This window comes from Danio aesculapii, chromosome 15 (assembly GCF_903798145.1).
Source record: "Danio aesculapii chromosome 15, fDanAes4.1, whole genome shotgun sequence".
Lineage (NCBI taxonomy): Eukaryota > Metazoa > Chordata > Actinopteri > Cypriniformes > Danionidae > Danio > Danio aesculapii.
Window position 1 is genome coordinate 25,664,618 of NC_079449.1, and position 25,454 is coordinate 25,690,071.

The following is a 25,454-nucleotide window of genomic DNA, read 5'->3' on the forward strand; positions in this document are numbered from 1 at the left end:
CACACTTCATTCTCTGACGTGTGAAAACCTGTTAATTTAATTGCCATCGCATAATGGTGCCTTTCTTTACCCCCACATAAATCATCTGCTAGCAGTCAAGAACATATTGAGAGATGAAACTGACAGACACACTAATTACACATGTATACAGACCTGCTTTTGTGTGTGTCACTGCACTTAATTACAAAAGCTGAAAATGTGAAGACTAAAAATCATTCATTTCCTTCATACAATTTAAAAGATAACCCAATATCAGAAATGTGCTTTCAGGTGAATAGAAATAAAGAGTTGTTTTTGCTGTTTGAATAAGTATTCGGCGCATGTTTTGGAGGAGAAATGCCCTCCCGAGGACACAATTATCTCACTATTTGGCTCTATCTGTGAATCATTATAATACCTGCAACCTCTGAACAAACCCCTCACGGTTAAGTGACCATTATTCAGCTTGTGAAACTAAAAGACAGCTGTGAAAATTAAAACTAAAGAGCCTAGCAAAAATGTTCAAACCAAAGTAAAACAAATTTAAGCTGTAGGAAGCAGGAATGTGGTTCCTACCATACTAATTATTCACCTTCATGCTGTATTAGACAGTTACAACTCACTTCTGCAAACAAAGTTATTCTTAAAAGCGGAAAGTCCAAACTAGTATTGTGCCAATAGATTTATTAATGGTAAGATATTGCCAATAGCTATCATCTTTAATGACATCAAAGCGATAAATGGCTTATAAGTAGATGCAGAATTATAAGTAGTGAGATGCAGTGACAGATGCTGAAAGCTCTATCAGTTTTTACTTTAACTTTCTGTATTAATAATTGATTTGACTTCAGGACCATAATGTGTTATCTGTAGGATTGCCTTCATGTTTTAAAACTGAAATGTTCTCAATATTGCAATTGACAGTTTTTTTAATCATTATCACCAATTATTTATACTGTAAAAAAAATTCATTATTTGATTTTTTTTTTTTTCGGTACCTACAATAACGGCTGTTAAAATACAAAATTTACCCTAATATAATGAACGTTAAATTACAGAAATCTACTTAAATGTAATTTTCTGGAAAACTTCTGTAATTCGACGTTTGTTATTTTATGGTAAATGACTGTAATTTAACAGCCGTTATTTTACTTTTTTTCGGCACCCCAGCTGCCTTAAAACACCTGTAAATTAACAGATTTTTGTGCTTACAAAATGATTGACAAAAGTAAATTATTAGTAAATAAACATGCAATGTCCCATGTTTAATATTATTATATAATAATAATATAATAATAATAATAATAATAATAATAATAATAATAATAAACCTAAAAAAAGGAATAAATGCAGAATTTGAAAAAAATTAAAACACATTTCAGCAAATAAATTGAATTTCTTAAAGTTCACAAGCTGTTAATTTGCATAGATGTAGTTGCAATTGTAATGTTACATTCTAATATGATTTTTATTCCAGAAAGTATATCGAATGTGAAACGTCTTTAAAAATTCCAGACATTTTGCTAGGTAATGCATCTGAAAAGCATTTAGAATAATACTATAATACTTATTTAAACTTAATATACTATATAATGTATCTCTGGATTTGATAAAACACAGAAATACTCACTCGTTTCCCCTGTCTCGTATTCACTGTCTCGGAGCAGCTCAAAGATGTCCACCTCCAGTTTGCCTGTGGTGGAGCGATTGCTGGAACGGTTGATGCTGTCTTTGGCCAGAGTGATGGCCAGTCGCTCCCCTCGGCTACACTCCATCGGGTCATCAAGAATGGCAGCTGGGACACAGTTCGTTGAGAGAGAGAGACAGAGAGAGAAAGAGAGAGAAAGAGAGTGAGACAAGTAGATACTATGACAGAACAGATTAAAGTCTTGAGGAAAGAATCATAACAAGTCTTTCTGGGTTGTCTTGTGTGCTTTTTTAATTAATTAATTTATTTTTTTACAGTAAACAAAATTTACATGTTTTTATTTCATGGTTTGCTATCAAACAAATTTTTGTGCATGTAAATGCTGTGTTACAAAATATTGGCTGCACTTTGGGTTTGCCCACATGGAAAGAACATATATGAGGATATTTGTGCATATATAAAACCTATATGCAGTATATATGCAGCATATATGATAATACATATGTTGCATATATGTGCATTTATGCCACATATAGCCAGACTTGAGGTGCATATCTGTGCATTACAGGCCATATGTCTTCTGTATTGTTTCTTTATATCCACATATAAGCCCTATTTGTACATACAAGATATGTCTCTTTTATAGCAAGCCACTGGCTTGCATAGTTCGGGATTTGTAGAGCTGCGCATCGATGGATTGCTCTTCAGTGTTTGGACTCTCAGCAGTGAATATTAAACCACACTGAACTGAACTGAACTGAACTGAACTGAACGGAATTTAAACTCTGAAAACTGAACCGACACTGTTTCGATTTACTATAATCTTCTATGTGAAGCTGCTTTGACACAATCTACATTGTTAAAGATCTATAGAAATAAAGATGAATTGAATTGAATTGAATATAGCTCATATCTTACTTTGGCAACTGTCATGCATTATGCCTAGCTCATACTTTCTATTAGTAGCTCATACTTTCTATAGTTCTATTAGGCGGTAAAAAAATGCAAAAAACGTATCTATGTGCAAACACTTGAAATTGGTATCACATGTAATTGGCATGTTATGGTATTTAACTATGGCAACTAAGGGAGAGGAGATGGAAAGCTATGATGTCTACACATTTTCCTGAAACATTTACAATGTCAATTCTTTTTTTCTATGAAGATAGTGGAAAAGGAAATTTATAACAAAATGGTTTGTCGTTCTTTTTTTATTTTGTTTTTTTTGTCTTATTTTTGTTTTTGTACTATATTTTGTTCTTGTACTATTTGATTGCTCTTAAGTAAATACAAATGTAAATTTCTACATAGGCTTTTATTTATGTTGTCTATGGATTTTAATAATTTAACTAATATATAGGTAAACATTTAGATGAAAACATATGTGCATATATGCGCACACACACACACGCACACGCGCACGCGCACACGCACACGCACACGCACACGCACACACACACACACACAATTTTCTATTTGCTGTCATATGATGTCATTTATTCATTCTAACAAGTTACCTTTTCGTTTTTGATGGATAAACTGTGAGAGGAATAATGACACCAATTATTTTTTAATTCACTAATTATTTACAATTTAAATGGAAGTTACTCCCATACCTCATCAAGAAGCATGGGAAAAAACGCAAAAGATAGATATTGACAAAAGAGATTGACTTTGTTTCAGTTTAACGAAGAACTGTAAAGAGACAATATCCTTGTTTGCAGTTGCAGGCTGTGTGGTGATAATACTGTGCTTTTGCCCACTTTTGCTAACATTCATCATTTTCAATCCACTTTGAATATACCTTAATGTTCTTGATGTAGGCTCTGTTTGTATATGCCACAGCCAGTATCTGATACTCAGGGATATTAATATCGATGTAAAGCAAATAATGTTCTTTATATTTATCACCATAATGCTTGATCTCAATTATTTCTGACAGCAATTAAACTACAGGACTTATGAGTTATTTTAAAATATAAAAAAAAAAAATCAAAGAAAGAGAACCTTTTGACTTACATTTGATAGATGTCTTTCACATTTGAGGTACATACGCCAAGTTATTTTTAAACTAGCCTTGTGGTATGTCTGTTACCTTTCTGGCTGGTGAATAGAAATGGGTTATTTTCCACCATTCTTGAATCCAAAACATAATTAGCTCTCCAGTGACCCTGATTTTGTGGCATGACTCACATGCTTTGCTGTGAAAGTGCTTTATTTACACTGTAGCTCTAAAACTGCACATGATTATACAGATTTTTTAATGTCAGTTGTCATAGTACACTTGAAAAGCTCATTCTTTTGTGTCATGAATATTGCACTTGAAATAAGCATAGTTTCCTTAATATTGGACTGTAGAATCATTGTAAGAAAAAAAACAAATTACATAATTTACTGCAGTGATTCAGAATAGTTTAACGATTTAATTCAAACAATACCAAATCATCCATGAGAGTCCTGCTATTAAAAAGGGGGCAATATAAATAACAATCCACTTAAGACTGCCATAAATATCGGGATGTTTGTTTAGAGATGGTACATAGAGATCCGCGGTATGTTGTAAATGAGATTAAGCATATTCGCTTGCGGCAGAGAAGTGACGCCGGTTAAGACACACATTGCAATTTTAATGTGCGTTTGGGTAAAAAGCAATTCAATTACTAAGTACAGGGGTCCAATTTGAGCTAATGTGTTCTGCGAGGAAAAAACATAGATTTTTGTCTTTCCCACAAACTCATGAGCGCTTTTTAAAAAGAAAAGTAATTATCAATTAATGTGCTGTCACATTTGGGGCAAAGGCACATTCATTACAGACATTTCCCATCTGTAATACCTGTCGTACAGAATGTTCACGGGAAATGTATTACTACAGAATACATTTATTTGCATTAAAATAATCCACAAAGATTCTTGGACTAATTATCAACTGGCGGCCTTTTCAGAAGACTCTGTCCCTCTGCAACGCTCAGCTAAATCATCTTCAAACACCCACCTCTCTCTGTCACAGCTGATAGCAAATGGCAAGTACAGAAAGCTCAAACTGGGCAATTCTCCCAACGTTCACCCCTAAATCTTGCAACAAAGAGAGCCAAATGGAAACACTGGCCCTGCGCTGAGCCCTGAGGTTCTGTTCTTTTCCCCAATCGGCGGTCACAAATGTAGATGTCAAAGCAAGAAAGTGGAATTGCCAACGCTAAATGGAATCCTAGCGCAGGGTAAAAATATCAAAGGGGGAGATCTGTTGTGGGGCAATGACATTTTAAAGGCATTGCGGTATGAGACTCAGAGGAATGTGGAGGTCTTTCCACAGCCAAGGTTCTATTCAATCTTCCAGTCCTGGCTCGGCTGCTGACCCTTTTAAAGGAATCGATGGTGAGCAGCCGGGGAATGAAACGTATTGTGTAATGTACATGGATACCAGGGATGATGGTTATGATACAAGCCGCACTGTCCTTGTCTTGGTCATACTATCCAGAATCTCATGTGAGGCAATGTGGGGTTTGCACCAATGTTTGTTTGAATTAATTTCTGTTTTTATTTTGGACTTGTAGTCAAGTATAGTGAGACAGAACATCACATTAAAGTTTGGTATTCAGATATGTTGCAGGCTATGTTCAAACTATTTTTCTATGTGAGCACTACTGCAGTGCCAAATATCATACTGTATAAAAATGTATAAAAAGAGCAGTCTCAATTATTTTTACCCAGTTTAAGCAGCACTTTACCAGCTCATAAATGGCAGAAGTATTTGGAAGGGTTGGTCTTTGACTGACCGGTAAGTAAAGACAAAGAGAAAATTAAACTAAAACTTGGAAAATCAAACCCATTTTCTCATAGGAGAACCACAACTTATGACAAAAGCTCTTGTATTTTTGTGTATTTACTATTTTTTTTCTCGGATTGATTAGTACGCAAAGACAAAGTGAAAATTTATTTTAAAATCAGTTAAGTTGCAGGCCAGATGCAAACTCATTTTTCCAGCATTTGCACCTTTCTTCTGGAAAGGTATACAGACTACCTATCTGCCAATCAATAATGACCTTTCAACTTACTAGCCACACCCTAGCAACCACTTACGGCACCTTAGCAACTGTCCCATAGACTTCCATTGTAAAAAAAACAAAAAAAACAAACTGCCATTGACATTACATTGGCCATACTAACAATATCCCAATCCATAGAAGCAATATACTGATCATACTAGAAACACACTAATGACCTATCAATCCATTCTAAAATCATACTAACAAACATACTAATCATACTAGCAACATGCTAATTTATACTAAATTCATGCTAACAACATGCTAATTTATACTAGAAACTGCTTTGTGAGAAGTGCTTCTCATATGACATATGAACGACCCGTACAGCTTTACTTTGACATTTCCTCAAGCGAGAATGGCGTCGACTGAAACTTTCTGTCATACATCACACCCACCAAAAGGGTGCCATTGGTTGTGGCAGTGGAGACACAAGCATGATAATGGTGACCCATACCGTATCGTACCACTCAGTGGAAACGAGCCATTAAATGACAGAAGCATTGTATTGACCTCTTCTTGATAATTGACTAAATACATGACAAATAAATGTAAAGGATGACTATCTACACATTCTTGAGAAGTAAAAGTTGAGTAAAATAATTTTAAATAACTTTAATTATGCTCCAACCAAAACTCAAATATCTAGCTTCCAGCACGAGTACAACTGCTGAATGATATACAGCATGCATTTTGAGATGCTTGACCTTTATTTGATAGGTAAGATGGAAACAGTGGCATTAAAGATTGGACCTGCATTGTCAAATCTCCTAGAGTAAGTGATGGACATTTTCAGATGTTTTAACCTTAATGTGATAGGCAAATGAAATCAGCCGGTGAAAGGATACAGTATGGAATATTATAGAACTGGATATGACCCAAGGTGGACTCAAATGTGTATTCCCATAAAAGCACCTCAGCTCCTAAAAGATGGGGTTTTAGTATTTTATTTGACAGGTAAGTGAAGCAAGACAGGAAATAGCTAGGAGGAAGATTGCAGAATAAGTCAGCATGAGATGAACAGCAATGTTAATATATAGGTAATTTGTTCTATCCAAATAGCACACTGGCATTACAAATTAAGCTAAAGATTGGTTTTGTTTGTTTGAAAATGTGCAACTATCTCTAGCTCAGTATGTGATGTTAGATTCTATTGCACTATATTTCCTCTACCTACTTATTAACCTGTGCAGCTGGCAAAACACTATGAATCCTGCAGGCGATAGAAACACAGAAACAAACACTTAACGTTACAATACATAAGGGTTTATAGTAAGTCCCAAAGGCTAGATCAACACTACACTGTCGCCATAATAAAGTCACTAAACTCTCAGAATAACCTTGCTTTGCTGCTCCCGCAGGACCGTTGGCTAACACTAGTCAAACACACCAGTCACAGAGGAAGGCGATACTGTGAGGAACTCATCACTCAGATGGCTCGTCCAATGTACAAATGCCTATTAAATAAGCACCATCGCACACTTAATCAAGCAGAGTGACTGAATGCAGATAAAATGGACAATTGCATCACCTTTAAGAGTACTAACTGCCATTTAATATGCTTTTCCATTTAAACTGCTGGATCCAAATGAGGCTTGAAAAGCATCAGAGCAGCAGAGTCTTGATTGTGACATTTATACAGCCAATATACAAGACTGATTATCAATGAACAGACTGTCAACAGTAATGACATTTAAGCACACTCATTAACTTTCAAACATAACGTGGCTGCAGGAGAAATTGCTTGTATATCTTATGCAATATTTTAAGCATGCATGATGTTGGCGTGTAAGGAGTGCTGCTTAAATTGATTCAATTCAACAATTTAGCTACAAGTCACAAGGAAGTTGACTTTTAGCAGTGTGCTAACAGTGCTTTTCATTTTATAAATATCCTAGTATAAAGGCACGTTATGAACTCAAAAGGAAAACACAGTCATGTTTGATCATTTATGTATATTCATTTATGCTCTGTGTATGCACTCCTGAGGCAAAAAAAAAGAACAAAATGAACTGTTCACTATCAAGTCTAGTTTGACAGATTGCTCTGTTTTGGGAGTATCTCTTGTATGGTTAAAACATAAATTTAGCATCTTTCTGTTTACCCTGGTGAACCAGAAAGTAGAGATGTGCAAAACAGCTTTCAAAATTTACTAGTTTACAGTCTTCAGTTGAACACATTTCTTAGGAGGATTTGCATGAAATACTGTGTCTAGCCTTCAACAACAGCAAAGCCACTGAGGTAAACAAGCAGTGCTAAATGCTAGACCTAGTATTACTGATGAAATATTCAATAGAAATAGAAGCTATATGACCCTTTTTTTCCGCAGCATCCAGTCACACACCAGCCGACTGAAGGAAATCTTCCCACAGACATCAGGCTGGTGAACACTTGACACACCTTGACACAGTGTATTTAGTGTACACTGCACTTTAACCAAATCTTTACAATCAACAATATTGCCTACAATGAGTGTCACGGTGGCGCAGTGGGTAGCAATGTCGCCTCACACTGGTTCGAGCCTCGGCTGAGTCAGTTGGCGTTTCTGTGTGGAGTTTGCATGTTCTCCCCGTGTTTGCATGGGTTTCCTCCGGGTGCTCCGGTTTCCACCAAAAGTCCAAAGACATGCGATATAGGTGAATTGGGTATGCTAAATTGTCCGTAGTATATGAGTGTGAATAAGAGTGTATGGGTGCTTCCCAGTGTTGGGTTGCAGCTGGAAGGGCATCCACTGCGTAAAACATATGCTGGATAAGTTGGTGGTTCATTCCGCTCTGGTGACCCATGATTAATAAAGGGACTAAGCTGAAAAGAAAATCAATTCACGAATCAATATTGCCTACAATAATTTTCCACCAACATTCAAACTAGGTGTACACCTTTTTGACTGTGTACTTGTCTCTCTGTGCCTACATGTGTGTAGTGGGTGTTTTTTCTTAACGTATTTAGTGAAGTTTATTTATAAACTAATTTCGAGAGGATCACGTGATTATGATTGAACACGTCTGGTTCTGCATTAACCATGTATGATCCACCAATCAGACGATTCCTAACCCACTATAAAGAGCCAGGGTTTCTCACTACAGTCATCTTTGATTCGAAGAATCCCTTCTTCCACTTCTACTTCTCCACCTTTCCCTTCATAGGGCGGCACGGTGGTGCAGTGATTAACACTGTTGCCTCACAGCAAGAACGTCACCGATTCTAGTTCTTTAACAGGTCGGCTGTCGTTTCGGTGCAAAGTTAGCATGTTCTTCCCGTGCTTGCGTGGGTTTCCCCAGGGTTTTTTTCCAGTTTCCTCCCACATTCCAAAAACATGCACTACAAGTTAATTGACCAATCAAAATTTAACACTACAGTCAAACTCTTATCCAGCAGCATATCTCTTCATAGCAATCATTTTCAGTCATCAGCTCTTATCAAAAAGGGGGAGTTCTCGAAATCTACCGGAGCTCAAAGCTCCCTTCTCGCCCTGCAAATGGGAGGGAGCCCCGGGCTCGAGAATCTTATGAGCTCAGGGCTCTCTCCTGTGACAGCAAGCCAAACTTGCTTATAATCAATCATCAGCTAAGTGTGAACTCTTGAATTGTCTTTTACGTATTAGTCAACATTGCCAATAGTATATTGTTTTGTTTTTCTGGAGTATGTTGTTGTATTTTGCACAGTCTAGAGCCAGCACCTAAGCTTTTCACTCATCATGGTGCACGTGCTGCTGATGATGTGACAACACAAGTGATTTGATTTGATTTGAAATGCTGTTGTTCTCCAAAATCCGATCCACATAACAGCATGACTGTGAATGGGCTTTTATCCAACCTATGTTTAACTCTGCGAAGCTTGTGTTCCAAATTTTTCCAATTATATTAGCTGTACAAAAACATCCATACTACCTGATATTGCAAACTGGAATTTCAGTTCCATATTGTTTTAATTCATAATTATAATTAAAAAACACTGACTTGTAGAGCCAAAATTTCCTGTTTGATGCTAATTTATAGCAAACTATTGAATGCAATGCTATACACCTAAGACAATCATGAACTATATGTGAAATAAATGTTTAAAACAAAAAGTTAACAGAGTGATTTAAGCATTCAACCAAAAGTATTCTTTGCCTTTGACTTGCCAGTTTCTGAATGAATCAGTGGTTTTGAATGAATCAGTTGAAAGAATGGTTCAAGGATTGTACAGTACTACTTCTACCACTTTAATAATAACATTATACAATTAAAAGGCCAAATTATTATTTTAATTATGCTGTACAACAGAGCAAGGAATTCTACACATTATTTCCTATTTTATTCTTATTTATTTTAGTTTGGCTGGAATGAAAGCAGTTTTAAGACCAACATAATTAGCCCCCTTAGGAAACTATATTTTTGATCGGCTACAAAACAAAACACTATGTTTCCATCCAAAGATACGAATTAAATGTTTGCACAAAACAGGAATATCTCATAAAAGACGTGCAAATAAAGCAGCGTTTCCATCCAATGAGTCAAAAAGAACTAAATCATCACTTCCTGATTAACTGGTGCCAAATATCAACAGTAAAAGCGTTATTTGCTGTGGCAGGAGAAGCTGTGTGAATCCTTTCCTTATTTAATAAATGACTTGTGCCTCAGAAGATGATACCGACATGCAATGAATGCGTGGTGGCATTTGAAGGCATGAGACGCGCAGCACAGACGCTCTTGATTTTGGAGGTCATTAATAATATAATAACACTAATACTGAAATGGTTAAGGTATTTTAGAATGACCAAAACAACATTTCAGACGTTTTACAATGTGCTCAGCCTGCTGGTTTGTCTATTCACACACATTTTTATCATCACATGATCTATAATAACAAAATCCCATGACTTTTTTAACGAGCATACTGGAATTTGTTTGGTAAAAGTGTTTCCATTGTAGTTTATGCGCATCTTTTCTTATTGAATAAACAGTTTATCCTACTCAATTATGCGCATATGTTTTTTATGTGCATTTTCAAAACTTATGCGCATCTTGGCGTTTCCATCAATCATTTTTATGCGCATATACAAAATGCACATAAAAATAGGTGGATGGAAACATAGCTACTGTTTTCCAATGACTAGCCTAACAATTAAAAAAACTTGCCTAGTTAACCTAAGTTACCTAGTTAAGATTTTGAATTGCACCTTGGGTTAAATACTATTATCTTGCAAAATAACTAGTAAAATGTTATATACTGTGGTCATGATTAAAAATTTGTTGAAAAAAAATCTCGTAATCAATCAGCAATTGAGTTATACTTAAAAAATAATCACAATATTACAGAACGGCAGATCATTCTGTGTGACAGTGATAGCAAGACTTAAAGCAGTTGTGTTGTTAGCCTTTTGTTTTGTTACTAAATGAATCAGTGGTTTTGAACAAATCATTTGATTGAATCATGATTCAGTATAACTTATAGTATAAAAAACGCTGCCACCTGCTGGTGAAACTGTCACCAACGTATGAATAAAATAAATTTTAACCGTTTAAATCAGATTTGAACAGCATTTTAAGGCAGTGCTACACTAACACTATGATACGTTTGTCCTATAAGAGTGGAGTTTTACGGTTGTGAGTTTAAGATGCACTGTCATGGGGATTAGCTTATCTATACATTGGCCGTCTAGGCACACAACCACCTGAAAGCCAACAAAACTGCAATAGGTTCCTTACATTGAGTATCTGCGTATCAGATTTAAACTACTTAGATCTGCTCTTCACTTCATCCCACTGAGTGTGAAAGAAGATCTAACTAAAGACTGGGGAGATAAAGTACTTCAGAGACCAACATGGCGGTTTTACGGAGGGATCTTCACTGTCAAATAATGAATACCGAGCCTTAAAATGCATTCAAAGGTAGTTTGATTTCTATTATCGAGCAGCCTTTTACCCTTGTCACTGATGAGAATAGACTTGATATTAGTATTCCACCTCTTCTTCTGTTATTTGAAAGATCAGCGGGATATTTTTAAATCTGATTTAAATTCAGTTTTCTATCAAGCTGGGACAAAAGTGATTTCAAGGTTATCAATAATGTTTAATGGTCCACATTCCTCCCTATCTGGAATGGCCTGGATGTTTGTGTAAAATCGGGTCTCTTTCTCATGATATTCTGAGGGGATCTTCTCTGCACTGAGGATTTTTAAACGGATATATCATCTATCATTGAATGGGAATGATCTGTCTCGTAAATCAACTTTTAATTACAGATTCTAATTAAATTTTTATTTTCACCACAGCAAGTCTCATCTAATTCTAGCAATGACGCTAATTAGTGGAGCCCCTGGACAAGCCGTTGACGACAGAATCCATCGCTGAAGGGTGTAAGGTCCCAGTAAATCAAAGCGCTGATCACTTCATGGCCATCCTTGTCTTTGTGAGGAAAAAAAGACATTTTACACCTTTGAAGAGGTCTTTCTGATGATGAATTGGCAAGGGAATTAGAAAAAAAAATAAAAAATGACATGTTGTAAATGAGTAACGCCTGGTTGGGCTTTAAAATGAATTGTTTTCAAAGCCTCAGCACACAAGCCTTTGAAAGAAATAATATGACATGATCCAGACAGTGACAACAGGCAAAAGAACTACTCATGAAGACTCATTAGGGTTGGGTGTCATTAATTTTTTTATGATGTCAGTGCTAAAGCGTTACTCCTAAAATGAAGTCTGATTTCCACCCCTATTTTCAATGACTTGAATTTTAATCTCAGCTCAGGTGTTTAGGTGGCACTGAAATTTGCATTCTTACTCAACCCTACTTCACTGTAAAACCCAACAGTCAACGTTACCACTCAAAATTTACTGAAATTAATTCTACTCATTTGAAAAGAATTTTAAAGTCAGTGTTGAAGGTAATGAGTTAATTAAATACCTCATTACCTAAATGGAGTAAGTTCACAGTTCTCATATAGATTCGTTTTTTAAACTCAAATGGTTTGTTGCAATTGGTTTCCTTTAACAGTTTGAGTTGCCATAACTTATAGTGTTTTACAGTACTCAGTTGGTTTGAGTTCTCTTCATTTATAGGGTTTTATGGTGCTCAAATTGCTTAATTTACTCAAATGGATTAAGTCCACAGTACTCATTAGGATTAGTTTCTAAACTTAAATGGTTTGTTGCAATCAGTTTCCTCAAATGGTTTGAGTTACCTTAACTTTTTGGGTTTTACAGTGTTCTCATACAAACAGAATGAGGCCTTTAAAGTCCAAATGAAATCCAAACTAACCACATGATAGCACATGATTTGATAGCTCAAATTGCTAGTTTTGTGGTGAACAATTCATCTGTGCATGTCATTAAGAGAAAAAACAAACAATGTTTCCCCTTGTAATCTAAAATTGAAATCTGGAAAAAATGTTTGTTTTCAGTTAAATTCTCAGATTACGTCTGTCTGAAGTATTGGGCATGGTTAACATACTTAATAAACAGAAATGGTGAGGAGAAGGAGGTGTTTGTTTGGTTGTAATAACTTTAGCGAAACCCTTGACTGATCTTTCTGAATAAAATGCCTGCTTTATGCCCACTGTTTTCTCATATAATTTAACATTACGTTTCTCTAGGAACTGTGTCACAATCTGAAAAAAAAAATGGTCACAACTTCCTGCGGACTTTAACGTTAAATACTTCTTAAACATGATTTTTAAAAAAATTCAATATTTGCTACTATTCAGAGTCTGAACATTAAAATAAAAGTCCACTATCGCTTAGGGAAAATATTGTAAGTGGTGCAATATTTTATTAATTCATATGATCTTTGCATGAATCTAAGATATTTAGGTTCACTTTTAACTAACACTGGCCCATAAACAGTTGATCAAATGAAGAGCTCAAATGCAAAAACCTCTATGGGCACTATTTTAACGATCTTGGTGCAAAATCTAAAGCACGCAGCGAAAAAGCATTAAGGACATGTCCGAATCCACTTATATATTTTTAGGAATGAAATGTCCCGGCGCATGGTCTAACAGGGTTGTGCTTATTCTCTTAATGAGTTATGGCTGTGTTTTGAGCATAATGTGCATTAAACTAATCAGATTCTCATCTCCCATTCCATTTAAGAGTCAGTTGCGTCGCGCCATGGTGCATTTGCTATTTACATGGCGGACTTTGTAAGTGGAAAAACTGAATGGAAAAACTGAATGCTTCAGTAGTAAGAAAAAAGTTAAACAGACCATCTGCAGTGCAAGGATATAGAACGAGCCTCCTCCATTTGGCCTCTTTACTTTCTCTTTTCATTACTAAGGAAACGTAAGGACGTAAGGAAACGTGTTGTATGCACTTCACTGAAGACATCCATTAGCCTACTTATTTAATTTCGTTTGTGATAAAAAAAGTCATATCCAAACACACGCCCTAATCTTATGCCCCATATGGTGATGCATACGTCGCCAAATTCTGACAGATAGACAAAGATAAACTTATTTTTATTATAACTATAAATATTAATAAAAATTTGCATTTAATAAATAATACTAGTAATTATAACAACATTATAACAAAAATGCTAATTGTCATGAATAAACTGAAAAAAGCCCCCCGATATGAACTAGGCATGAAGGGAGAGTTTTATATATCTTTATATTTATGTGTCTATATCTCTATATTATATCTATATTTCTGTTTCTCAAATAGCAACGCACCAACAATGCGCCTTAATACACATCGGTGGTGCAAATGGATTTGCTATTTAAACAACGTGGTGCAAAACGTGAAAATTAGGGTTGCACTTGTTTGAAAATAGCAAATTACGCCTTGCGCTTAATTGTGATGGGTGTATGATAGGGCCCTAAGTGTGATTTAAAGTTTTCTTTTTAAATGAGCATTTTTTTTTCTAAGCATCCTGTGTTTATGTTCAGTTATTTTATTCTAAAGTCAATGAAAACAACCTGTTATTTGCCATAAAAGTTAAATTACTAAACCCCCACACAGGAGCTTGATCAATTTTAGAAGAAAAAATAGAAAACCTTTAAACGTATATTCACAAATTGCCAACTAATATAAAATGTTTTGAATTGTCATGCATAATATACTAAACAATAGGATTAAAATAACAGACTGTATCAGTGCTTTCACCAAGAAATTGCATTTTATTTTCTAAAGATAGGACATGTTCACTTGAGTATGTTTTTCCTCTCTTAGCAATAGAGGTTTGGAGTGAGATACATAAGAAATTGGTTGTACTCAGACTGTTTTATGAACAAAACCTAAAAAATATATGTAACATAATAAATAAAGAGCCTAATAACTGACTGCAGGCTGTTGAACTACTAGAGTAATTTCTAACATTATTAAAATGATTGCTATTTTAATTCTTCAGCTAATTATTCACATTTCTTGCTTAAAATGCAATTAAAATCAAACACGTTCACGTTCACACACACACACACACACACACACACACACACACACACACACACACATATACATACATAGCCTTTAAATGGCATATAAAATATCCTGTGACATTTAGTAAGGTTTTGTTCGTCACATTTTCTTCGCACATCGCATTTCTCTTCACACTCATATTACATATCTCACATTACATTCCTAACTGAAATGGCTGTTTCTGTAGTAACTGAGGACATTTAAAAAATGGGTATAAATAAAAATACATATACAGTATATATATATATATATATATATATATATATATATATATTTATATATTGTATATAAATGTTTACTCTTATTTGTTTAGATTAAATTTCCAGGGTTAAGTTAAATTCTCCAATGCAAAAATAAAATATACACAATCACGGCAAAAAAAAGAAGGTCTTCATATAACAAAAAGAAGGTACCATCCATTTTAATAAAATCATCTACTGGGATGTGAAAGAGCCTCAAGAAAAGCTTAAATATTTAGGTCTCAATTTAATGTTCCTTTATTTAAACAACCATTTCTCCAAATTGTGAAAAAAATACCATCTATTTGAATGTGAATTTAACTCAGCTAAATATGGGAGAAAAAAACTGGCAGTCGTGTGCAGTCTGCATTATTTAACATTCGCTGGACTGCAGACACAGTTCTAGATACAAAATGTTATACTGAAACTCTGGCTGTAATATTTCAGCTGTGCGAAAATCTGCAATTCATGCTTTTATGTGGCTATTACTGTAGAGCATGACATACACTATAGCTCTTTTTTAGAGGAATGATAAACGAAAGGGAAAAGCCTAAGAAAGTTTCTCTCTCATTGATCACAACTAGTGTGTTTTCATTGGTATCTGTGTTTAGCTGTAGCAGTCGTGTGTGTTTTTGTGCATGTGTGTGTGTGTGTGTGTATTCACTAAGGGAGGCCATTAGAGACAGGGGAATAATGATGGTATTAATGGCATCAATTGCTCATCCTGACTGCCATTGGAGTGCAGCCCTTGGGATACGTGTGCAGGGATAATTGTTTACATCTTCAGTTGCCTGTTTTTATCCCTTTTTGCACACTTTATCACTCAGTGCACACACACATGTACAGGACAGAGGAGGTGAAGAAACAAATTGGGCCAGGATCTGCCTCTGTTCCGCCCTGTGACACTTTACCCCACCTGACTTATTATAAACTGTAATATAATTGTTACATTCATACATAAATACATACATACAGTTGAAGTCAGAATTATTAGCCCCCTGAATTATTAGACCCCCTATTTATTTTTTCCCCAATTTCTGTTTAACAATTAATTTGTAATAATTGTAAATAGCACATTTGTAAACATAATAGTTTTAATAATTCATTTCTAATAACTGATTTATTTTATCTTTGCCATGATGACAGTAAATAATAATTTACTAGATATTTTTTAAGACACTTCTATACAGCTTAAAGTGACATTTAAAGGCTTAACAAGGTTAATTAGGTTAACTAGGCAGGATAGGGTAATTAGGCAAGATATTGTATAATGATGGTTTGTTCTGGCTCAAGAAATATAAAGCTTAAAGGGACTAATAATATTCACCCTAAAATGTTTTTAAAAAAATTTAAAACTGCTTTTATTCTAGCCGAAATAAAACAAATAAGACTTTCTCCAGGAAAAAAAAAATCAGACATACTGTGAAAATTTCCTTGCTCTGTTAAACATCATTTGGGAAATATTCAAAAAGAAAAGAAAATTCAAAAGGGGGGCTAATAATTCTGACTTCAACTGTACTAACATACAGTACATACATACAGTGCTCAGCATAACCCCATTTCAAAAAATTATATTTTTATCCATTTCTCAGTGAATATAGACAATGCATTTTGGTGCATTTCAACAAAACAGATTTATTAAACAGATATATTTATTAAAATAATATTTTAGTCACCAAACAGAATAGAAATAGAAAGATAATACAATTAAATTCAAGCAAAATATTGGAAAAAATTATAACCTACAAAATTTCAACTAAATTTTTTCTTTTTTTGCTTCTCTTGATTTTTCCTCTTTTTTTAAATTTGTTTTTAATATTTTTCAATAACTATTTTGTTAGATAAGCTCCAGATTTGGCTTCAGTACTAACTAATCTAATGTATATATCTAATGTAAAATATAATATTGTATAGCTTCCTATTAAAAATATGAATTTAAAAGGTTTGTGTACTTATATAGGCTGAGCACAGTACATACATACAATCATAAAATTAAGACCCAGTAAGACTAAAACATTTTTTAATTAGTTTTTTTATTTGTTCTTATTTAAATTGTAACAACGACTAAGACGTGATAAAAGTTAGTGTGTCTACCGGAAGAAGAAGAAGAAGAAGAAGAAGAAGAAGAAGAAGAAGAAGAAGAAGAAGAAGAAAAACATCTTTTCAAGTTTGTCAATAAATTGCTAGTGGTTTTCCACAAAATAAAAACAAAAAAGGGAAAGAAAGGAAAAAGGATCATTACACGATGATGATGATGATGATGATGATGATGATGATGACAATGACTATTATTATTTTTTTAAACTAAAAACTTTTAACTAAATAACTTTTTAAAAATCAGTAGATTGTATTGTGATATGTATTTATACATTTGTTTGATTAATATAATATAAATTTAATTTAATATTATTAATTAAATTTCCCATTAATTGCATTTTATTATCATACCCATACCACAACCCTAAACCCAACTGTCACAGTAATGTAAAAACAGATCTGGATCTGGAGTCTTCTCTATTAGTATAGCTGATTAACCACCAGAATTACTGGTTTTAATATTATTTATTAAATATTCAAAATTATTAAATATTGAATTAATAATATTTATTACATTTCCCATTAATTGTATTTTATTAATATCTACTTCCTACCCCAACCCTAAATCCAATCGTCACACACTGTAAAAAATGCAGGGTTCCACACAATTCATTCATGTTGTCCAAACACAAATCAATTAAGTTAACGTAACACTTAACAAATTTATGTGTATTGAACATAAAAAAATTAAGTTGTACCAATGAAATATCAAGAATTGTGTTGTTTCAGCTCATTTTAATTTAGTTTGAACAAGTAAATACATTTTTTTAGTGCAGTAATGTAAAAACAGATCTGGATCTGGAGTCTTCTCTATTAGTATAGCTGATTAACCATGTGAATGGATGATAACAGCCTTCTAAGCCTAAAAGTAGGCGCAGAAAGCCCCTACTGGCCCATATCTATCAGCTATCAGATAACCACTGAATCAAGTGATAACATTTGAAATGGGTGAATAAACACACACTGCAAAAAATGGCTTTCACACAATTCCTTCATATTGTCCCAACACTAATCTATTAAGTGGGCTTCATCGTTTTCATAAAATTTAAGTGGATTAAACATAAAACAATTAAGTTGTCTCCCCAAAAAAAACAAATTTTAAACTCCTCAGCTCATTTTATAGTCTGAACAAGTAAACAGTAAAAGCTATTATTTTGTGTGTGTGTGTGCATATGTATATAAATAACAGTGGTCCATTAATTGGTTTCTCAGAATATTTAAATCGCCCAAAAAATCCTAAACAATTAAATGTTAAAATAAATCCAATTAAATAGTTGGTCCAATCTTCACTGCAATAAATGAAATATTACATTAAATTAGATTCAGTGCTCTTTGCATTTGACCTTTTTTGACAATTAAAATGAGCTGTTTTATTTAGTTCTTTTTAAGGGCATAACTTGAGATTATAATTATTCAGAGCTTATTAAAGATACTGAAATGATACGGTCCAACAAAAGCAAATATTCACAATATTGCTCAAGCAATAGGAATTTTTGGTAAGATATAGATTTATTAGCTCACTAGGAGGGATTATTACTAATAATAATTAAATTCTGCTGCACCCTCGATTTGAAAACAACAACAACAACAACAACGTCATTGTGCTGTTATTCATGTGCATTCAAAATGTAAATATGTGCTCACAGTTTGATCTCCAAAAGCCTCAGTCTGGCTACTGGGAATCAGAATAACACTATGTCACACTTTTTATATTGAGTTTTGTAAGAAAGAAAATTTACATCCGATATGTGGTTTCAACAACCAGATGCATTAACACTTACCCGGCTGCATCTCAAATATGCTGCAAACCACCTCCTGAAGTGATTTGTGTGATCAGATAGCAATCCATTTCAGATGTGTTTTCACATGAAGTAGCCAAGTGTAAATAGACCCAAAGAAGCAGCTTCTGCATTGAAATTGAATGTAACAGAATACATTCATCTCCACATATCTCCATATGATAAAGATGGCCCTCTCTCTCTCTCTTTGCGCCAGTGTACATTTGGCATCTACCCTCGTTTTTGATCTAAAACGCCATTTTAAAATGAAAATGCATTAGTGTAAACAGAGCCTTACCAACACAATCACATTTGTTATATTATATTGAATACTAATAGCACTACTGACCTCTGATTAGAGAAAATTTGCTGCCCATAAATATATATTTTTATTGGTCATGAAACTATGAGCTTTCTTATAGTTTTTTATTATTTTCCAATAATAAAAGTTGGGAGTGCCACCACCAACAATAATGATGATGATGATGATGGTGATGACAATGAGGATGATGAAGATGATTATGTTGTTCTCATAATTTTACAGTTGTTATATTATATTAAATGTTAATTCTACTGACCGCTGGTCTGAGGAAATGCACTGCTCATTAATATTTTTTATTGATCATGAAACTGAGAATGATTGCCATAATGGTAACAATACTATTACTACTACTACTAACACAATCGCAAACAACAACAACAACAACAACAACAACAATAATAATAATAATAATAATAATAAATGTAATTATTATTATTTTACCAGAGATGGGTTGCGGCTGGAAAGGCATCCGCTGTGTAAAACATGTGCTGGATAAGTTGCCGGTTCATTCCGCTGTGGCGACCCCGAATTAATAAAAGGACTAAGCCGAAAAGAAAATGAATGAATGAATATTATTATTATTATTATTATTATTATTATTATTATTATTATTGTTATTATTATTATTATTATTATTATTATTGTTTTGTTGTTCTTGTTATAATAATATGAATTTGTATTGGTCATGAAACTGTTATGGTATCATTGCAACAACAATACACTACTGCTATTTCTATAATAATAAAAAAAAATAATAAAAATAAATAATAATAATAATAATAATAATAATAATAATAATAATAATAATAATAATGTTGCTGTTATAATTATTATGATAGTTGATTATAGCAAGATATGTACTGAAATGGAATATGTGCAAACTTTGTACTTAATATTACTATATGATAAAGGCAATATTTTTTCTTTCTCTCTTTTTCCACCAGTGTACCTGTACTTCTGACATAACCTTACCGACACAATCACTTCTCCAGTCAGTTTTGTTCACGCTCATTAAGCCATTGCTTCTGAGTGCTTGTCCTCATTCACTCCGCTGTTCTATAATAACACGAATCACAATAATTAAAGGTTGTTGCCATTCTTGGTCATGACATTCTCTCCTGCAATGAAGTGTAAAAAATGGGTCAAAAAATAGCAGACTATCCATGAAGACAAAAAGAGCAAGTATTTAGTTTGGGTGAAGTTTTATTAACTATTAATTACTGGCCTATTAACTAGCCTATTATAATTACATTAGCTGTTTATATATTAGTACTAATAAAGTATGGTTTTTATTTTACATCCCTAATACCTAAACCCAAATACTTACTAATCATTAATAAGCAGCAAATTAGTAGTTTATTGAGTTGAAAGTGGTTTGTAGTAAAGTAAATGGTTTGTTAATATCAAAAATTATACTTTCAAATAAAATGTGACCCTAATTAGTTACTTTTTTATTTCAATAAATTGTAAAATACAATGTATTTTATGAAGCACAAAATGCAAACACCAAACACAAGGCCTTGTATGAAATCTGTTTTGATCTTTTCAAAAACATAATTCTCAAATTATGTTGTATATTTTTTTCCTGTATTTCCATTTGTTTCAACGCTCAGGCTCATTGTGGATATGTAATCAGGTCTACAGGTCTGGGCACAGTGAAATACATAACTGTGGATACATCTGTTCGCAGTTTTTGTTTTTGCTAAATCCACCAGAGGCCGCTGTGTACACTTTTTGACGATCTTAAATTTCTCTCGCGCATCCTCTTCGTGCGTAAATCCACCAAGAGGGCGCAATATACACTTTAGCCGGAAAGGCCAGCTTGCTGTGGACTGACTGATCAACTGACCTAAACCCAACCCCTTCCCTAAACCCAACCAATAGTGTTTTCAAAGGCGGTCTTGAAAAAGAAAAGCCATTGCAGCTGTGTGATTTTACCATGTTTTAAGCCTGTTGTTTACTTATTATTATTTTTGCTTTTGTTTTACCTGGTTTCTGGGACCGGTCTCGAACCCCGTTGTCACGGTCAACTCTGCTCCATATCCCAAATCCATCACTTTGCGTGGCAAGTTACTTTGCAAACTAGTAACACCGGAAAAGCCAGTGTAAGTGGCCAAAGTGACCACTAAGGTAAGTGGTCAGCGGTATCACAAAAAGCAACAGAAGCTGACGGCAGTGTCATACTGCCCCATAACAGTCATTTTACAGACAAAATGGAGCCAGATGTACCTCTGGGTACATAATTTGCAGCCTCCAGAAATGTAGACAAGGGTACGTATCCACAATGAACCTGTGTTTATTTGTTTTGTTTTGCTGTTTTTCATTGTTTTATAAACTACATTTTAAAATTGCAGTAATTAAAATGTAATTAGATTAGAATTATACTTTAAAATTACAAATTTGAATTTGAGCACACAGAATTTGAGTTCACAGAATTAAATTTTTTAATTTTTTTGTTATTATAAAATTTATCCAAACATTAAAATTAAACCTGACACTTGGCACGAAGATGCTACATGGTTCCGTGTTCATGATATGACAATAGCTTTTCTCACAAAAAAAACAAAACAGTAAAATGCTTGTGAAAAGACTCATATTATATTCATAAACTAAATTAATGTCCTCATACAATAAAACGCAGGTCACACACAGTACAAGGTGCAAGTAGTCAGTCAAACTGCAACTTTCATTTAAAATGCACACAGAGGCTTCATTATTCATTGACTTCATTGATATTCATTGACTTTATTGATATTCATTGACTTCATTGATTCGTTTTCATTATTGATCCAAAAATCTTAAAACTAGATTTTGCAATCCTTTCCACTTTTTCCACATCACAGAAGCCATAAGGGCCCTACAAATGTGAGTAAAAATCAGCGTTGGCGAGAATGTGAAACTTGCTTTCACAGCTGATCTTGTCTACAGTAAACAGAAAGCCAAGCACACCAATCCTTGTTACACTACACAGAAAAAAAACCTCTATAGAGCATTGTCAAAGCTAAGGACCAAATTGTCTTTTTGTCGCATGAAGAGCATGATGGAAAATTGCAGAGGACTAAATTCAATTGGTTGCACATCCTCTAAAGAGCAGGTTTGCGATAATAGCCCCTCTTGAGTCTATGTCTGACCTGGGGATTTGTTATTTTGCCTGCAACTGCGCAAAAAAAAGCAACCGTAACATCAACCCCCCACCCCCCACCTCAAAAAAAGCACACACATCATTACCATGAAGACGCTCGCTGCCGTTTAGAGTCCAATCACACCTTCCCACACAATTCTCGCAGCTCCAGAGACCCCAGACCAGCGTCAAAACAACAGACAAAACCGCTTGCCAACTGAGCAAACAATACCTGACTGTACGCTGTGTTTATAGTGGAAATGCGCAGCTCACATTTCATTTCACACTGAGGCGAGAGAAGGCCGGAGTGAGAGAGAAGCGAGGTGGTGTGATGCGGAGACGACAGGGAAATGGCATGAGGACTTAAAAGCAATGCTGGTGTGTTAATGTAAAAGCGTACGGGCCATTGAGCTCAGACTGAAGACTGATGACTGATGCGTCTGTTGACTAGACGAGAATTGTACGGTAAGTGGGGTTAAAATGGGAGTTTTTTTTTTATCCTGGTGCACTAGGTGGAGATGAATATGACCCCTGGGCCTTAGTGAATCCTATTAAAGTAGCATCAGTGCTCCTAAATTTAAAAATGTAGGCGTACCAGCCAAAATTTAGACGCACCCACCAATTATGAGCACTGTTACTACGTTTTATATAAACAGATTTATTGCATTTGTAATCAACACTAATCAAAACTAACAAACAAAAAAATATGAGGATAATATGTCTCAACGAAATCCCGTTATCACAAGAAAATACATTTCTATAACATAATTGAGTGACCAAAAGATACACGTACCGCTCACCGGCCCTGCACGCACTGCTTGACATGAATGAATCTTTAACGATAACTGTGCTGTGTTCTCACGGGTGGTGTCTGATATTGCACAGATGCTTTTGACATATACCTTATTATTTGCATACGTCATTTTAATAGCAATACTGGCCTTTTCATGAGCTGCAATATTAGTTTAATCTTAGTCAGCGCAAGCCCTTTTGCGATGGTGTACGTGCTGTTACCTTTTACATATAGCTGCATGGCTGACAGCATCTGGCGATTAAATGAAGGATTAAACAGAACCCCTCGTGCTTAAAATGTGTAGATGTGGCAAACAGTCACCTGAAAATATCGTCTCACAGACTTTACAGTGAATGCTTTAGTTGTTTTCATAGCGGACCTGAAGCCAATAGAAGTCTTTTATCCACTCTTTGAAAAATGTAGATAGTGGATTAACATTCACCACATGATCAGTAATCAGATGTGCCATTATTTATAGCTTGAGGTGGTTTCTAAAACAAAATCTGTCAGTGTTGCTTTCATCCTCATCTTCAGCCCTTTACATTTTCGCAGTTGTAGCTCTCCTGTCATCTGAAAGCAGAAGGCATTAACTGAGTGATTGACAGCTGATTTTAACCAATCCATTCGCGTTCAGTTCTAGAACAGTGGGCCAATAAAAAGAGCGTGAAGAGCGGGGCAAGCATTGCAGGCTTTGTTTACTGCAGCAAGTTGACATGGCAACAGTTTTAAACTGTTCCCAAAGAGCATAGAATCTCTTTGCTGTTCCTGAACGCTGCGTTTCATGTGCAAAAATGCATTCTGCATGAAAATGCTGAAAAAATGTGCATGCGGTGAACATTTTTGCTGTGAAAACCGGTCGCATGCAACAATTTTATGCACTCGCACAAATGATCCCAATTATATTTTGAGGTCGCATAGATAAAAATTTGAGCCCTGTAATGCATTATTTAAAAATAAACTGTATAATCAGTATGTAATGCATTGAATTATCATGAACTAACAACAAACTATTTTATTTACATTAACAGAGGTGAATAAATAGTGTAGTACAGTTTTTTTAATTGGTTTGGTGAAATTTTCACAAGCAATCTATATTTTTTCAGAACGCTTAGTACTTATATCACAACAGATCCTTAATAGTGCTCTTTTTTTAAACATTTCAGCATATTTTCAATTGTGTTAGTACAATACACAATCACAAAATATCTTTTTCACTACACAAAATAAGTGTTTCATCTAAATGAATGTTTCATTCACAGTAACTGCCTTGCATAAAGCTATCAGTAGTGTTACGCATTTCCTTAATTTATTAAATAATAATACGAAAAATAAAGTCAGGCGCCAACACTTGCCGGCTTGTTTGTGAAGACACTTTAAAACGGATTGGAACGTTGTTTGGAGAGTTTCCTCTCTCCCGGCTTGTGTTGTTTATTTTGTGAAGTAAAAGCTGTGTTGTATTTACTCAGCGAAATTGTTGAAAGTGAACGCTGAGTGTTGACTCTGATATCTATACGGAGACACATGTGCTGAGGAGGGTGCCTTTTTGTGTTATTACGTTTTCTCATGTTTTGTGGTTAGTAGAGAAGTAAGTGAATGTTATTTTATTTGTTTTATTTCATGTACAGGTTAGAGGGTTAACAACTAAGCTAGTTGTTGAGTTTTTGTTTGTTATTTTAGCAGTTACCTCTGCAAGCTTTTTATTGTCTCATTTGAAGTTAAACATCAAATAAATGTAATTTTACGCTATTGCTTTGGTCATTCGTCTTTGTAGTTGTTTTTCCTTTTGAAGATGAGACTCTGGGCTCCTCACTAACCTAGAGGGGTCCTAGTTGCTTGTGTGTGGAGCCATACCAAGTTAAAATTTGTAACAGTAGCTATGTTTTCATCCAAAAATGCAAATTAACTTTATGCGCAAAACTGGATTGTCGCATAAAAGATGTGTGAATAAAGCCACGTTTCCATCCAATGAGTCAAATAGAAAAAAATGGTCACTTCCTGATTAACTGGCGCCAAATTTCAACAGTAAAAAC

General features: G+C 34.5%; 1 protein-coding gene across 1 annotated transcript in view; it reads right to left on the minus strand.

The window, feature by feature from the left end:
* Nucleotides 1-25,454, minus strand: part of grik4 (glutamate receptor, ionotropic, kainate 4) — a 624,478-nt gene that overhangs the window by 254,944 nt on the left and 344,080 nt on the right. Inside the window, exon 4 of the mRNA XM_056473804.1 lies at nt 1,610-1,774. Coding sequence (XP_056329779.1) covers nt 1,610-1,774 — 165 coding nt within the window. The remainder of the gene's footprint in view (nt 1-1,609; nt 1,775-25,454) is intronic.